The 17091-nt window shown below is 55.5% G+C and overlaps 1 protein-coding gene across 1 annotated transcript in view; it reads left to right on the top strand.

Moving 5' to 3' along the window:
• LOC120232338 (collagen alpha-1(XXII) chain) overlaps positions 1-17091 on the top strand; it is a 334176-nt gene that overhangs the window by 144222 nt on the left and 172863 nt on the right. The window contains exons 8-12 of the mRNA XM_039232993.1: positions 4015-4095; positions 5147-5263; positions 8771-8815; positions 11066-11128; positions 14680-14718. Coding sequence (XP_039088924.1) covers positions 4015-4095; positions 5147-5263; positions 8771-8815; positions 11066-11128; positions 14680-14718 — 345 coding nt within the window. The remainder of the gene's footprint in view (positions 1-4014; positions 4096-5146; positions 5264-8770; positions 8816-11065; positions 11129-14679; positions 14719-17091) is intronic.

Below are 17091 nucleotides of genomic sequence, written 5' to 3' on the forward strand. Positions count from 1 at the left end.
ATTTATTTCTAGGAGAGAGAGAGAGAGAGAGAGAGAGACAGCGTGAGCAGGGGAGGGTCAGAGAGAGAGGGAGTCACAGACTGAAACAGGCTCCAGGCTCTGAGCTGGCAGTCAGCACAGAGCCCGACGCGGGGCTCAAACCCACGAACCACGAGATCATGACCTAAGCGAAAGTCAGAAGTTTAACCGACTAAGCCACCCAGGCGCCCCGAACATGACCCCTTTTAACCCTCCGCACAAGCCATTACCCCAGTGTTCCAGGTCGGGAGACTCCAGCTTAGAAACAGCAACTGGTCTGCTTAAGCCCCTCTCCCCCCAGCCCTGGGCCAGTGTGGGGTGACGCAGGATTGTCCTGGGACTGGCCTGTCAGTGAGGCCTGTGGGAGAGGTAGAGACAGGGCAGGGAGAGCTCAGCGTTGCGTCCGAGGATGCTCCCTGGGGCTGCAGGGAGAAGGAGGGGGTGGGCCGTTAGGGAGCAGTGAGAGGCCCAGGGGCTGGGGTCCCCCTCAGGGATAGTGAGGTTCCCGGTGCCTCCTGTTGAGGGTGGGGGGTGCAGGAGAAATGGCCAGGGAAGCAGATGGGCAGGTAGGCAGGGGACGGGGTGAGGGTGCTATCCAGCTGGGGGAGAACTGGGGATTGGAGCAGGGGTGGGAAGGGCCGATCCTGGGGTCTGAGGGTGGAGCTTGTCTGGGATGCTCATGATGCTGGGGGTGGGGGGGCCTTCCCCATCCCTGTCCAGCCTTCCCTTCCCTGTGCCCTAGGCCTCTGCCAGCCTCCCAGGTTGCTCAGTGAGGAGCAGTCTCCCTCTCGGATGCCAGAGGGATTCACTTCCCCACCCTCCACGTGTCTGGAGCCTTCTCGTGGCTGGTGCTAGTGCTGGGGACCAGCGCCTTCCCCCCTCCTCCTCGGGGCCGGCCCCTGGGTCTCCGGGGCTGCCTGCCCGGCTGCTCTGGTGCAGGTCCCCAAGTGGTAGCCAGTGTCTAGGCCCAGGAGAACCGCAGAGACCAGCACAGCTGTCTGTGCTCTGGTCCTGCTTCCATGGGGCTGGCTTGGGGGCCGGTGGGCACCCCACCTTGCGCCTGCACGCTGAGCGCTGGCCCGAGCCAAGGCACCTCACTGGCACTTTCCCTGGGGCTGCCCACTGTGTCCCTTGAGAGCTCATTCACCCCATTGTCCCTATTGGTTTATTTATATTTAAACATTTGTTTATTTTGAGAGACAGCACGAGTGCAAGTAAGGGATGGGCAGGGAGAGAGGGAGAGAGAGAATCCCAAGCAGGTTCCTCACTGTCCGAGGCCGATGTAGGGCTCGACCTCACGACCCTGAGGTCATGACCGAGAGTCAGATGCTTCACCACCTGAGCCACCTGGGTGCCCCACATGGTCCCCTTTGAGCGAGGAGATTCAGGCACAGAGAGATGCGGTACTTGCCCAGAGGGCCAAGCTGGCAAGCTCTGGGGCAGGCTTCACAGTCTGCTTGTGAGCTCGGCGCTTTCCTGAGTGTCTGGGACCCTGGGTATGTGTCCCCCGCTGACCCTTACATTTGATGGTCACACTACACCCTTAATTGGATTCTTCTAACCCCCAGTGTGGAGTCTGGGGACTCGGGTGGGTCCCTTTCTCTTTCCTTTTGCCCATCCCATCAGCCCAGTGTCCACTTTATTTGCCGTACTAGGAATCCCAGAACCTCTGACATTTGTTAAGAGAATCCTACATCCATTTCCCATGTCCAACGGGGTTTCTGGATTTAAAACAAATCCTAAGGAAGTGTGTGGCAGGAGAATCGATCATTTCCTCAGTCCGTTGTAAATCTTGCAAAGGCATGGGGTGGTCCGGGGCCTTGGATAGAGCCAGAGAGTCCACAGCACCCCTGCAGCCTCCCCTGCGGCCCCCACATGCCCCTCCGCCTCACCTGCCCCTCGCCCGGCCCTGCGAGGGTGCGTCTCTGCCTCCACCTTCGAGCAGTGGAAAACCCCTTGCCAGTTACCCCGGTGCAGCCAGAGATGCAGGCTGCAGGTGGTGGGCCTGGGGGAAGCCCGGCCAGGGGAGCCCACCGGGCTGTAGTTCACCCCAGAGTCCCTGAGGATATGGATGCGAGCAGTGAACTGAGAGCAGAGTGGGGGCCACCGGGCGTCGGCAGGGGGCTCCCAGCTTGGTGGAGCGGGGAGAGGAGAGGCAGGGGCAGGGTGGCCCGGGAACGATGGGATTTCAGGCAGCTGGAAGGGGCCCCTGACTCCCAGGCCCTCTCGGCCAGGCCCGGGCCGTCTGTGCTCTGTCTGACCCTGCGCGTCTGTCTCTCTCTTGCCAGACGGGCCAGCTGCCGGGCGTGTGCGTGCTAATGCAGAAAGCAGGACCCTCTCTTGAAAATGGGCTTTGTTCAAAAGCACGGTTGTGCATTTGGTCATTTTCTCCTGTTCTGCGGGCTGGCGTCTTAACAGGAAGTAAAACAGACGATGGACGGGATTGCTAACTGTCCTGCGGGGTGGGGAGTTCTACCCCCCGGGCACCGCCTAGAGCCAGCAGGCTGAGGCCAAGCCCGGAACCCCCACTGGTGGGTTCGCGGGGGCACCCCGGCTGCAGCACAGGCCAGCCAGAGGCGGGCAGAGGGAGGCCAAGACCAGGGGCACAGAGCACCCGTGTTCGTGAAATAAGCATCCCTCCATCGGCTGGTTCGGCTCAAGTTCCCTCAGCAGATGTGCGTGCGTACACCCATGTGTCCCTCCAGCCGGTGACTCTGGGCCTCCGGGACTCCGCCGGGTGCCAGGAATGGCTCTGGTGTCAGGGATCCAGCGGAAGACAAGGGATGCCTCAGAGCCCACGTGCTGGTCGGGAAGCAGGTTTTAAAAAGTAAACCAAGAAGCATGTGCACAAGGATGTTTCATGGCAGGCGACGTGCGGTGACTGCCATGGGGCCGGCACTCAGATGGCGCTCATGGAGGCGAGGGCAGCGTGCTTTTGGGAGGTGACTAGGGGTTCTCTGGGTTTTCAGGGAGTTTCCTAGACGAGGAACCCTGTGCAAAGGCCCGGAGGTCGGGTGCTGTAGTACGGGAGCACCGAGTGAGGGACACGCACCTGGGGAAGGCGGGCAGAGCCAGGCGCTGGGGGCTCGGCACCCCAGAGAAGGCCAGGCTTTCTGTGCAGACTGTGTGTGTGCACGTGTGTAGGTGTGCGTGCGTGTGTATGTGTACCTATACACGGGTGTTGTGTATTCGTGTGTGCATGTGTGTGCATGTGTTGTGTGTTCTGTGTGTGCATGCATCGTGTGGCTGTGGGTGCAGACATGTGCACGTGTGCCTGTGTGTGTGCACGTGTGTAGGTGTGCGTGCGTGTGTATGTGTACCTATACACGGGTGTTGTGTATTCGTGTGTGCATGTGTGTGCATGTGTTGTGTGTTCTGTGTGTGCATGCATCGTGTGGCTGTGGGTGCAGACATGTGCACGTGTGCCTGTGTGTGTGCACGTGTGTATTGTGTGGGTGCACAGGTGTGCGTGGGTGTGCATGTGTGTACATGCGTATAGGTGTGTGTATGTGCCTGTGTGCATATGTGTGTCCATGTTGGACACCAAAACCCTGCTAAGTCGTGTTAAGGGACTGTGGTACTAAAGGGGTGATAGCGGCACATTGTACCCTACGAAGTAGATTTACACAGCCGTGTGGAGATGCCTGGAGTGGTTGAAAATGAGGTGCTTTTGGCGGCTTTCAGAGACTGCGGGGAGGGCGCCCTGAAAGGGGCTCTACGTAAACGCAGTAGGGGAGGCGCCGTGTGGCAGGGGTGTAGCCTGTAACCTCCAACCTCCTTGCACTTGGGCTGTCACTTCTAGAAGGGGGCATGCAAGTAGGTGACACATAGGCTCCCCCTGGAGCTCAGCCCAGGGTGGGGAGTGGCCCGGATCAGGGCAGGAGGGACCCCGAGGAGGAGCGGGGGACCCGATGGCCTCACACGCCTGCTGGAGCCGTGGCGGCTTCAGGCTCCCAAGTTCCCCGGACTCACTCCCGTCCTCGTTATCTTTTCCAGTTTGACCTGCAGCGGATTGTGATTTACTGTGACTCCCGACATGCGGAACTGGAGACCTGCTGTGATATCCCCTTGGGCCCGGTGAGCAGAGCCTGCATGCTGGGGGGGGAGGGGGAGCTCAGAGGGAGGGGGTGTCCGCGGCCTGGGAACCAGCCTCCAGGGCCGGGAGGTGCCCACCGTCGGAATGTGGCCTGAAACGGTTCTGTTTCCTGGGCACCCGAGGTGTGGGTTGGGGGTCAGGCAAGCCCCCCGGGGCTGCTGTGGTCCTGGCCTCAGTGAGCACCCCCAGGCTGCAGGCCCAGTGGTGGGGCCCAGCTGCAGGGAGGAGAGACACAGGCTGGCAGCTTGGCCGTGGAGGGACTGACCCGTGCTCAGCGGAGGGCGGGGCCCAGGGCTGGTTGGCAGAGGCGGCAGCAGCTTGCAGGCAGGACCAGAATTCTCCCCCTGACCCTACAGGCAGGTTAGCCCCCCCCCCCCCAGGACCTCTCTACTTCTGCCCCCTTTCAGGGCTCTCTCCCTCTCCAACCTCTTTAACAAGCCCCAGTCCCGAGGCTGCTTGGAGGGTGGGCTTAGTGACAGAGCCTGCTTCCCAGGGCTGAGGGGTGAAACCCACGCACGGTGCTCCGTGGGCCCTGTGCCCTGGACGTGGTGGTGGATGCCCCCAGCGCTCGGGGTTCAGAGTCACGTGGACCTGACTCTGGCCTGGGGGAAGAGAATGAGGTAGGTAAGGGTCTATGAGAACAGGAAGGAGGAATGCTGGTGACAGGGAAATAAGACATTACCAAGCAGCTGCTGGGGGTGAGGCACCGCGCTGTCCCACTGACTCCTCCTCACCGCATCAAGATGACACCCCCTTAGCCCATTCTGCAGAGCATAACACTGAGGCTCAGAGGGGTTAGCAGTTCCTGCAGCTGAGAGGCCAATGACGTGGCCAGTGACGAGAGCAGGTTGGCCCAGGCCCTTCTGACTCCAAGGCCTCAGGAGCCCGGGACCTGCAGCCAGACATGACCCGACCTCCCCCCACTGCTCAGACTCAGGCCCCCCGGGTTCCTGGCTCCCGTCGCCCACACCCCTGCCGGGGCACTGTGCTGAGTCAAAAGCCAGTTTCTAACTCACTGGGATTTCCTTTCAGTGCCAGGTGACCGTACTGACGGAGCCGTCACCCCCACCCCCACGACCTCCCACCGCCGGCAGTGAACAGATCGGGTTTTTGAAGACCATCAACTGCTCCTGCCCGGCTGGAGAAAAGGTACCCTCCCCAGCTGACCCTCAGCCCCCAGCCTGGAGCCCCCGAGCTGAGCGGGACAAGGTGCTCACCAGGAGCAACCGTGGAGGTGGGAATTTCCCATCATGCACGAGGTCGGCCAGGGCGGGTGGCCCCAGGTGCTGGGGGACTCACAGGCTGGAGAGCCCTTCTTGTTCCTTGGTGACCCAGCTCATGAGGAAGGGAGCCTTCAGACACGGTAAGGTTTTCCTGGAGCTACTGTATCCCTGCTGGTACCTTCTCCACTCACATGCAAGTAATCAAACCAGATCTGGTTTGCGAATGAGGCTCGGAGTAGGCAGCATATAAGTAGCGGCTGGTCTACTTTGTTTCTGATTTACAAACAGAGTGCTTCTAGGAACAGCACCGTCCACTAGCCTGGATTAAAGGTCTCATCGAGTGCCCAAGGCCTTCATCTCTTCTGTTTTTCTGTAGACCAGAGGCCTTTTTGATAAGATAGAACAAAAACAAAAACAAACCAAAACAAAAAGCCAATGTTTTCCACCATTTGAGCAGAAAGACTTAACAAACACCCAAGGAGGATAAAAAGCAGCCCTGTGCTGGGGAAGGTCCCGGAAGGTTCTGCTGGACCCATAGCCCAGGGCCTCGCCCCACAGCCTGCATCTGCCCTCCCAGCTCGGGGCCAGCGTCCCTGAGGTGCTCAGTGACTTTGCAGGGGCGAGTCAGACAGAAAGAAGTGTGAACTCATGGCCAAGTTCGCTGGAATAGACACCCTTTCAGTACACGTGTCCTGACAGGCAGACTCCCTCCGTCTCTCCCTCCCCTCCTGTTCCCCATCACACCTTCCCTCCCTTCTTTCTCCCCAGAGAGCCAGACCTGGGGAGACAGGGAGCCCCCAGCAGCTCTCATCAGGTGAGGCTGTCGGTCGCTGGCCCGACGTGCCGAAAGAGCCAGCTTGGCCTTGCCATGAGCCGAGGCTTTTTCTGAGCTGTGGGTGAACGTGGAGGCACCTCGGCCCGGTGCCTGCTGGGTTACGACGGGAGACATCGGGCAGGGAGCCAGGGCGAGCACCCAGGGCTGGACAGCCGCCCCTCCCCTGGCCCTGGCTTTTGATTAAGAACCCCAAGCGAGAGGCTACCACGTTGTGAGGTTTGGGTGACCAGCGGCTGCACACAGACCGTGCCGGGGAGGGCGGCCAAAGCCGGTTCTGCCCAGTCCGGGCTTTTCCCCCGAGCCAGGCTGTGCCCTGAACATGCCTCGCTGGGGCCCCTGTGGTTCCTGGCACAGACCTGTGGGAGGGAAGACTGGGGTCTCCCTTCTCCCCTCCCCTCCCCCCCTTCTCCCCTCCCCTTCCCCCCTTCTCCCCTCCCCTTCCCCTCTTCCCCCCTTCCCCCCGGTGTGTGGCCGAGGCAGGTGCCCTGCGGCCCTTCTAGCCCCGTCTCTCACCACTCTGCTCTCCCAGTTTCCAGCACACCGAGAACTGCTGAAGCCTTGCAGCGGTCATGACCATTCTTGTCTTCTGGCATTTGCATGGACCCCCCCTTGTCTGGCTCATACCTGGTCTTCTCTCTAGATGTCCCCAGGTCATCCTTTCTGAGCACGTTGTCATCTATGTGAATTCCCTTCTCCCTCCCTCTAGCCTTCCCTCCCTTCCTTCCATCATCCACCATGTACCCATTCGGCACCTGCTATTTCCAAGACCCTATGAGCCATTCCTCTCCGTGTACTTCCGTGTACCCTAACAATGATCACATTCGGGTTAGAAACACCCACCTGTTTTTACTTCCATCAGGTAGGTTTCAGATGGCAGAGATTCAATCTTGACATGTCTGTATTTTCAGCCACTGATGTATGTAGCCTGACTTTATTATATAGTGGTTGAACTGACGGACAAGTGGATCAGGGGGTGAAGGATGATGTGGCTGGACAGCTGGGAGGGAGGGATAAAGGAGCATACCGTCTCTTGCCGCAGGACAAGGTCTTCCTCTTCAAGATTATCAATCACCTTACAAGTTCTCAGCTTCCAGTTCTGGCGGCATCACCCATAATCCATTCCCGGATTCACTCAACCATGTCTTATTTTTGACAGTAAACAGTAAGCGCCCACTCTGTGCTGAGCACTGAGGTTTTAAGACACACGGTGCATGGTTCTTCGAAGTGCTCCGGCATGCTCCAGCACTCAGGAGCGCCGAGGTGCGCCCAGCCCGGGGAGCTCACCACCAGGCTGCTTCCCAACACAGGTGGTGGGAGGGGGCCCTCTTCTCCCTCCCCCGAGAAGAGGCCGCATGGAAGAGCTTCAACAGCCACCTCATTAAATAGGCGTGGCTTCCGGATCGCCATCTTCAATTCCTTAGAAGATAGGGTGCACGGGGCCAAGGAGGTCTGAGCGTTCTCTGCTGGAGGCAGAACTCTGACCATTGGCAGACTTGGCTTCCAGCAGTTTGAGGCTTTGATTCCGTTTACAGAACATGTCCATTCCTCACCTAAGTCAACATGCCTTTTGGGTCCGTGTTTGCGTCTCCAGAAGCAAGCATGGTGCATATGAACTGTGTATCAGGCATTCTCATGGGCGCTGTGTGAGGTCAAACACACCAAAAATTACTTCCCTCGTGCACGTGCAGATGGCACCTGTGAATGCATTTAAAACAAACGTGTTCCTGAAGTAGCCAAGTACACAGTGTTTGCATTTTTAGAGATGGGTGTTACACATGTAAATGTAAGTGGATATGGTGTCCCTTTCTTTATATTAACGTCATGAGATTTACACACGTACCATTGTACGAATCGTGTTCTGTTTGCTTTTACTGTGGCAATATTTACATGCACCCACAACTTATCAGATCCGAATTTTTAATGTAGTAATATTTTATGCAAATACAGTTTATTTTATTTACTTTTAATTTTGCTTCATTTTGAGACAGAGAGAGCGAGCCAGAGAGTGAGAATGAGTGGGGGGAGGAGGGGCAGAGATGGAGCGAGAAAGAGAATCCCAAGCAGGCTCCATGCTTGTGGATGGAGTGTGGAGCCTTACACAGGGTTCAGTCTCACAAACTGTGAGATCATGACCTGAACTGAAATTAAGAGTCGGACACTTAATCAGTTGAGCCATCAGTCACCCCAACAAATTGCATATATTATAGAAAGTGAATGATGTTTAGAGTTAGACTACAGACATGTATTGTTTTGGTATTTTGGTGAATAATAACTATAGGAACCATTAGCGGGCCACACGATACTTTTTAGCTGAAGTGGTGGCATTGCTGCGGTAAACATAGCCTGTGGGGCGCCATCTTATTTGTCGCTGTCTGTATTCCACTCATGGCTACATACAGGTGATGCCAAAGTATCCCATGTAGTTTGAGCTCGAGATCTGGGGCTCTGGGCCCCAGGGAACCTTGTCCAGCTGGCTGGTCACAGGTGGATCACTCAGGGACTGGTCTGGGAGCATGTGGAGAGATAAACAACTAGAGAGGACAGACGGTGGGAAATTCACCAGAGCCTCACTGGTTTCTTTTGTCCTTCTTCCTTTAGGGTGAGAAGGGCTCTCATGGCCCCGTGGGACTTCCCGGCCCAAAGGTCAGTATGGGTGCTGCGCAGGGGCAATTTGGGGCCTGGCTAAGCCTTTGCTGTGCTCTGTACGTAGACACGAAGGCAGTGTGTTAGATGATGGCCCTGCAGTGTTTGCTTCCGCACTGGTTCAGATAGAAGGATCGGGCAGGTGGCGTGGATTCTGGTACCTCTGTGTCTCAGTCTGAAAACCTGAGTGAGAAGAGGGGGCTTAGAAAGTCCTGGCTCTGATCCCATTTGCTCCAATGGCCTCACCTCTCTGTGGTCAGTTAATTCTGTGTCAGTACTTTTAGGCTTCTGTATTCCAGAAACCCCAGGGTTGGGCTTGTCCGAGTCTGTTTAGATTGGCCTGTTACATTTTTCTGCAAGTTGCATGACACTGTTTTTTTGCATGAATTGTCCAAACTCATGAGTTGCTCAAAGCCCAGTGCCTCCCCATGGGCACCTCCTCCTAAGTCATGCAGCAGCCTCTGGGTCTCTACCCCTTCCTGGTAGAGCTGGACAGGGCATCTTCTCTCATGGTTGTCTGGTCTCAGGAAGCTCAGACCCAGAGCTGCTAACTGCCGTGGGCACACGGGCAGGCGGAAGAGCTCAGTGTTACCCGGTGGCCGTTACCTGGTCTGTTGTTTGAGGGGCTGCGTGGAAACACCCAGAGATGATGCCCCCCCCCTTCTGTCCCTCTCTATCCCTCATTCTTTCCCTCCCTTCTTTCTCCCCTGACTCTGCTGGGCTGGGGAGCACAGTCACACACACACACACACACACACACACACACACCCGCTCCAGTCCCCTCCCCGGTGTACACTCACACACACACACACACACACACACACACACACACACACACACACACTCCAGTCCCCTCCCTGGTGCCAAAGGAGAGCAGCTCGGGACAGCCCAGGGTGCCAGGTGGTCCTTGTGAGGAGGAGCACAGGGTTTATGCCTCACTGGGGCCCACCTGGCTGTAAGCTCAACCCCTCTGCTGTCAGATGAAAGAAACGGAGCAGAGGTGTCTGGGGCAGGGGTGGGGGGTAGAAGTGGAGAGTGTCTGGAACAGTGTGCTTCTTTATGGAGTGACTGTGCTGTGGTTGAACAGCCCCAGGGCTGGGCTGGGACCTGAGCAGGGAGACAAGGCAGGGGGAGGGGAGACGAGGGAGGGACTCGGGCACAGCCACCTAGAGATGAGCGAGGGTCCCTCGGAGCCGATTCGCTGTCCCGGTGCTTCAGCCTCACCGGTCACATTGTCCCCGGCCGAGGTTGAGACTCTGAGGAAACGGCCGTGGGTCCCAGTGGCCCCCTTCACCCACATGCAGAAGTCATGGCCTGGTGACCCCAGGTGCCGAGGCCCATTCTAGTGCAGGATGTTACAGTGAATGAGGGCCCCGTCCCGAGAGCCCACAAGTCCGCGACAGAGGTGTGCCTGGGATCGCCTGTGGGCAGAGCCAGGGTGGAGGGCCCACGGGTCCAGCAGGATGCATAGGAGCTTCTCGGGGTAAAGAAGGCAGGGGAAGGGCATGACAGGCCAAGGGAACGGCATAAGCAAACTAGCTTAGGGTGTGAAGTGGGAGGTGGGTGTGGGCACAGGTGAAACTGCGTACCAAGCGAGGAGAAAAGCAGGAAATCGAGGGCTCCTGTGCTGGGCACCGAGCCCATCACGGATTGGCTGCTGGTACAGTAGGAGGTGGCCCCAGCCCCACACTCGGCCCTCGGTGAATTGTCTTCCCTGCAAACACTGTTTCCTCCTCCGCCTGCCCTCCCTGTCTTCGGGGACAGCTGTGAGGGCTCAGGACCTGTGAGCACAGACTGGGCATACAGATGGCATCATCAGGGGACCCTGGCTGGCCTCTGGCAGTTTTCAAAGTACCTTCATGCTTTCAGTCTTGTGTGAGCTCATGACTGCATGCCCATTTCACAGAGGAGGAGCCCGAGGCCCAAAGAGTAATGATGCTCTCATGTTCAGCAACAGAGCAGGGCTTTGAACCCCGGGCTTCTCACTCCCCTTTGGGGGCGGGGCCGTTCCCAGAACAAACATGTGATGTTTTCACCCACTCCCTTTCTCGAGATGTCCTTAGTTCTGGAATTAAGAGGTTGGGGAAACTCTTTAGACGCTTCCTCCCTCTCTGGGGGCGGGAAGCTCCGCCTCATTGTACAGCGAGGAAATCAGCCGCTGCAGGGAGTTGGGGCCGAGTGGGCAGTGGGCAGGGGGTGCCCTGCCTGGGGGGCCTGACCCAGTGCTCCCCTCTGGTTTCCACCCCACAGGGAGACACGGGAGCCGCTGGGCTGGCTGGTGCTCCTGGACCCAAGGGAGAAAAAGGTGACATGGTGAGTACGGGGCTGGTGTGGGAGGCGCGGGCCCTCCCCGCAGCGAGCATGCGGCCAGAATGCACTGAGCACCTAGTGGGAGGAGGACGCCGAGCCCCACGCTGCCCTTGGAAAGGGGTCTGAGCCACTCTCCAGGCCGCGGGAGGCCCATGGGGGTGGCCCAGCTGCGCCCCAGCCCCATCCTGCACCCGCACCCCCCGCCTGATTCTGTGTGCCCAGATCAGCAGCCGGGAGTCTCCAGCCACTTCTCACTGGCGCACCTGCTCTTTCCTCCACGAGGAAACCACACCTGGTTTTCCCCTCGCCTCCCCTTTCTGACGGGCCCCTATTTCCTCACATCCACATGGAACTATGTGTGAGCCTCCAGGATATCCCTGTGGCCCAGAAAGACACACCGATTCGGTATGTGCCTGCGACAGGGCATAGGTGTCAGATGAACAAAGTAGTCATCACAGGGAGAGTCAATGAGCAAGGGAGAATTATTCTCTTATGTAAAGTTTATTTGTTCATTTTGGGAGATAAAGATAGAGCGCATGAGCAGGGGAGGGGCAGAGAGAGACGGGGAGAGAGAGAATCCCAAGCAGGCTCCGTCACTCTCTGTGCAGAGCCCACCATGGGGCTTGAACTCACAACCCTGGGATCATGGCCTGAGCTGAAATCGAGTCGGATGCTCAACCAACTGAGCCACCCAAGTGCCCCAAAGGGAAATCATTCTTAAAGAAGGAAAGGCGGGTATTATGACAGCCTCGCATCAAATCCAGAATCTAAGTAAAGAGATAGAAATGGCTAAAAAGAAGAACGAAATGGAAATTCTAAAGATGAAAATTGGAACTGAACTGAAAAGGGCAGTCAGTAGAGCGACTCCACAGTAGGTCTGAACTGGATGCAGGAAGAGCCGACGTTTTCTTGCAAACAGATCAATCGTGATCATGTAATCTGGAGACTAGAGAGAAACAGGAGGAAAACAAAGAGCCTAGGAGTGCACCAGAATGCACGTAAGGGAGCAGAAAGTGTATTCAGAGAAATAATGGTGAAAAAAATCCCAATTATGGTGAAAAGCAGTAATCTACCTGTTCAAGAAGCTCTGTGAACTTAGATCAACATAAACACAAAGAGACCCATTTTCAGAAAGATTGTAGGAAAAATGCTAAGAGCAAAATGTTTTAAAAATGTTTATTTAGAGACAAAGAGGGAAAAACAGATTGAGAGAGAGGGAGAGAGAGGATCCCAAACAGGCTCAGCACTTTTAGCTCAGAGCTTGACTCGGGGCTTGATCTCACAAACCGTGAGATCATCACCTGAGCTGAAATCGAGTCGGCTGCTCAAGCGACTAAGCCACCCAGGGCCCTGAGAAACTTTTGGAAGCAGCAAGAGAAGGAAACGAGTTAATGTGTACAAAGAAAGCCCAGTAAGAACATTCGCTGACAGACCTTCAGGAATCACAGAGGCCAGAGTGCAGTGGGATGACAGTGTCCAATTGGGCATTTAGCCAACAGGTGTGGGGACGATGGCACATGATCTGGGGAGGAGGGACTACAGCCGTGTAGGGAGCAGTGTGTTTATAAACCTCACCGGAAGTAGTAGAGATCTGAAGTAGATCGCGGTAAGGTAGATGTGTCCTGTACGCCCGAGAGCAACCTCTAAGAAATAAAACAAAAATATATAGTGAAAGTGGTATTAAATGTATTAAGATGTTACTAAAAAATACTTAATGTCAAAAAAGAAAAAAGTAAAAGAGGAATAAAGAGACAACAAAATGGTAGGAGACAGAAATGAAAAGTAAGGTGGCACATGGAAAGCCAACTGCATTGAAACCTTGGTTTGTGAGCATAGTTGTTCCGGAAACATGCTCATAATCCAAAGCACTTGTATATCAAAGCAAATTTCAAGAACCATTGGCTCAGTTGTGATCATGTGACATTCGGCATCACGTACTACTCGTGTTGCAAGACATCGCTTGGTTGTCAAGTGACCATTTGTTAGAAATGTTTGCTCATCTTGCGGAACAGGTTACTCACAATCTAGGGTTTTACTGTGTATCAGTAATCATGCTACATTTTCCCGCCGGACGTGAAAACAAGACCCGGCTCTGTCCTGACTACAGCAGACACACTTGAGATTCAAAGGTGCAAAGAGGTTGAAAGTGAAAGGATGGGGGGGTCGCCTGGGTGGCTCAGTTGGTTGAGCGTCCGACTTCAGCTCAAGTCATGATCTCGCAGTCTGTGGGTTCGAGCCCCGCATCGGGCTCTGTGCTGACAGCTCAGGACCTGGAGCTGCTTCAGATTCTGCCTCCCTCTCTCTCTGCCCCTCCCCAGCTCATGCTCTGTCTCTCTCTGTCTCAAAAATAAATAAACGTTAGGGAAAAAAAGAAAGTAAAAGGATGGAAAATACATATCCTGAAAATAGAAAACATACAAATTGGGAGTGACCATGCTCACATCAGACAAAATAGACTTTAAACCCCGAAATTAATAGAAATAAAGGGGGATGTTTGATCATGATAAAAGTGTCGGTCTTTCAAACATAGATGACAGTTGTAAACACATGCGCATCTAACAAGAGTCCAGATTTTCTGAAGCAACAAGTGGCAGAAAGAAAGGGAGAAATGGGTAACTCAGTGGTGATGGTGGGAGATCTCAGTGCCTCCTTACTGATACACACAGGAGCAAGGACGATGGAGAAGTTGGGACCCTCATGACATTGCTGGTCCAAAATGGCGCAGCTGCTTTGGAAAGCAGTCTGGCCATCCTTAAACGGTTAAACAGAACTGCCTTGTGACTCAGCAGTCCCACTCGGAGATCTATATTCAAAAGAAAAGAAGACATATGCTCATACAAACCCTGTGCACAAATGCTCACAGAAGCATTATTCATAAAAAAGCCAAAAGTAGGAACAACCCAGATGTTCATCATGTGATGGCTGGATAAATAAGCCGTGTGATGCACTCACCCAGTGGCATGTTATTCAGCAGTAAATTGGAGTATCGCCACGTTACGGCACGGATGGACCCTGAGGACACTTTGCTGAGAAGTCACTGGCTGTGAAGGCGGGTGTAACCCACATGTCATGTATTTGCATGTATAGGAAGTGTCTAGAGGAAGCCAGTCTACAGAGATGAAATAGATTTGTGTTTGCCCAGGCCAGGGGGGTGGGGGACATGACAAGTGACCTCCAGTGGGTGTGGAATTCTTTCTCCGCTGATGAAAACGTCCTAACGTTGATCGTGGTGGTTGTGGCATAGCTCTGTAAATACACTAAGAACTATTGATGTGTACACTTCACGTAGGTGAATTACACAGCAGGTGGATTATATCTCCATAAAGTTCACGAGGGAAAAAATAGTGGTCCTAGGATATTGAGTTGTTGGAAAAATTAAATGGGGTAATACCCACGGGAATCAACACTCGGTTAGTATCTCTTTTGGAAGCTTCTTGGCAGGGCTGATGGGAAAGCGTCTGACCCTTTCAGACCCTGGGGTGCTGATGGCACGTGTGACATCGTGCATGGAGATGCTCTCTAGTAAACCTTTGCTTCCTGCTTTCCTTTTCTAGGGCAGAGGGCCTTTTGTCCATGGAGAGAAGGGTGAGAAGGTAAGCATCTCCCTTCCATCACTCCTCTGGGGGCTGGGCAGGGAGGAGGATGTGGGGGGTCACCTGGGTCCGGAGAGGTGGTCCACCGTCACGCCATCTGTAAGAATCCGAGTGGAGAGAAGCTGTCCTGGATTGAGCGTGTGGCCTTGGCGTGTCCTCCCCTGACGGGCGCCTGGAGCACACACAGTGGCCAGGCTTCCCAGCAGCGATGAGCGTGAGCAAGCTCATGGGAAGGAAGGAGCTCACGATTAGAGGGAAGAGTTCGTGTAGGACAGGGGTGGCTGAGAGTCCTTGGAGCAGAGGGAGCTCCCTGGCGCTCGTAGGGAGCAGGACACGGAGCCGCAGAAGTGCTTTGAAGAGCAGCACTAAGGAGAGCACTAAATATCGGTGTGTTCGGGCCTCGTCTGCAGCTTGGGAAGGTCTCTACGTGGTCAGACATGCTGGGCAGGTTTGGGTCACAGGGGCCAGATGGTATGAGAGTGGGGAGACCAGAGGGATCTGGGGGGCCCTCAGGAGGCTTGCAGAAGTTTCGAGGGAAGATGGTGAGGAGCAGCAGAAGAGGCAGACAGAGTGGTGGCAGAGACGGGCGAGGGGAGTGTGCGTGTTCTCACCACGTACGGATGTTGCACCTTCTCTAACCCCCTCATAACAAACAAAGCCCAATAGATCCTGGATGTTGGGTTCCTTCTGAAGAAAGCTTTAAGTTGTTTGGCTATAAGGAGAAGGGAAAACCAGGGCATCACTAAAATGCCATTTTTTGACTCGCACCAGCCATTAAAAATGGACCTCCCGTGCCCCCGGAGAGATAGCCACAGGACTTCTGGGCGTGCATTTGTGCTAATATCTCACCGGAGTGCGGGACTCAGAACGTACTGCTGATGGGCCCTGGCCGGTTTTGTCCTCAGGCCCTGGCGTAGGGCTACCTGTATGAGCCGGGCCGCTCAGCTCCATTACTGTGGAAACCGCTGTCACGTGGCCAGCCCGTTCTCTCCCTGCAGGTACCTGTTTATCGAGGACTTTCACTCCAGAGGTTTCCGCCACAGGGATAAATCGCAGATGCACAGAAGTGCATACCCCACGTTTCACTCTGTGTAAGTCATGAGGCCGGAAACGAGCATGTGCCGTGTGGCAGGCAGAGGGCGAACTAAGTTATCGTGCAGCTGAAGAGCCGCGGCCCTCAGGGACGCCAGACCCCACTGAGGCCTAGAAAATGAAAATGGTATTTTGTTAATCTTTAAAGCACATGGGAAAATATCTATAGAGCATGACCCTAATTCTGTGCGTGCGTGTTCACTCTGCATGAGAGGAGCCTGAGAGTCACAGATTGGCACACAGCATAGCATGACTTTGCCATCAGTTTTCCAGTCTGGGTTTTCCGACACTGATGACGGGGCTGGTAGCCACCACCCCAGGTTCCTGTGTGGTCGCTGGAGGCAAGGTGCCCAGTCAGTAACGCCAGCTTGCCAAGGTCCTGTGGGCCCAGGGCACAGCTGTTAGCGAGATACCCGGATGTTCGTATCAGGACTGGGGTTGCCGGAGCCCTGGAAGTCCGGGTGCCGGGTCTGGGTGGCGCTTGGTGGGCGATACCAGCCTGCGTCTCCTGGACCAGCATGTCCTCTGACTGAAAAGGTGTCCCCAGGCAGGAAGCGATGGGCCTCTTTTCTCCTCTGAGCAGTAGGTGCTCCTTGGCTGTTCTGGTTTAGCTCAGAATGGGCAGCGTTGCTCTCCCGATGCCTGGAGCCAGCTCCCTGGTGGCCCAGGCCCCTGCCTGCGGCTCCACATGCGGGACCCGAGGCTGCCAGCTCACAGTCACAGCCCGGGAGACCTTCTCCCATACTTGGTGCTGGCAGCACACACGGGCAGCTGGACAGACTAGCAGTTCTGGCTCTGTCCTTAGTTGACATTCTCTTGCAGTTGGACATTTTTAGCAAAGTCTGAGTCTAGAATCTGCCACATATTAGCTGTGTGATTTGGGGTGAGTCACCTCCCTCTCTGGGCCTCTGCTTCATCATCTGTAAAAGCGAGGGGGTGGGATGGGATGATGCATAAAGGCCCCTGCAGGCAGCAGCTCTGAGACTTGGGAACCAGCCCAACCCAGCCTGAGTCTCCGGGTCTCTCTTCTACAGCTTAGAGTCTCTGCTTCCCCCTCGAGGACGAGCCAAGGCCAGGGTGGGTCAAGGGGACCGATAGAGTCCACAGAGCAGAGAAGGTCACCGGTGACTAATGCATTTGGACAGGGCCCAACAAACTGGCTTCTCCACTTGAATATTGTCCCCATAGCAGGTGCGAGTGAGGGGACTGGATGGACTGTACCCCCTTGGGTCCATGGATTGTATTTCTCTGATTGTGGCTGTGTGTCTTGTATTTCTGGCA

This window comes from Hyaena hyaena, unplaced genomic scaffold (genome assembly GCF_003009895.1).
Source record: "Hyaena hyaena isolate Hyena2069 unplaced genomic scaffold, ASM300989v1 scaffold_69, whole genome shotgun sequence".
Taxonomy (NCBI): Eukaryota; Metazoa; Chordata; class Mammalia; order Carnivora; family Hyaenidae; genus Hyaena; species Hyaena hyaena.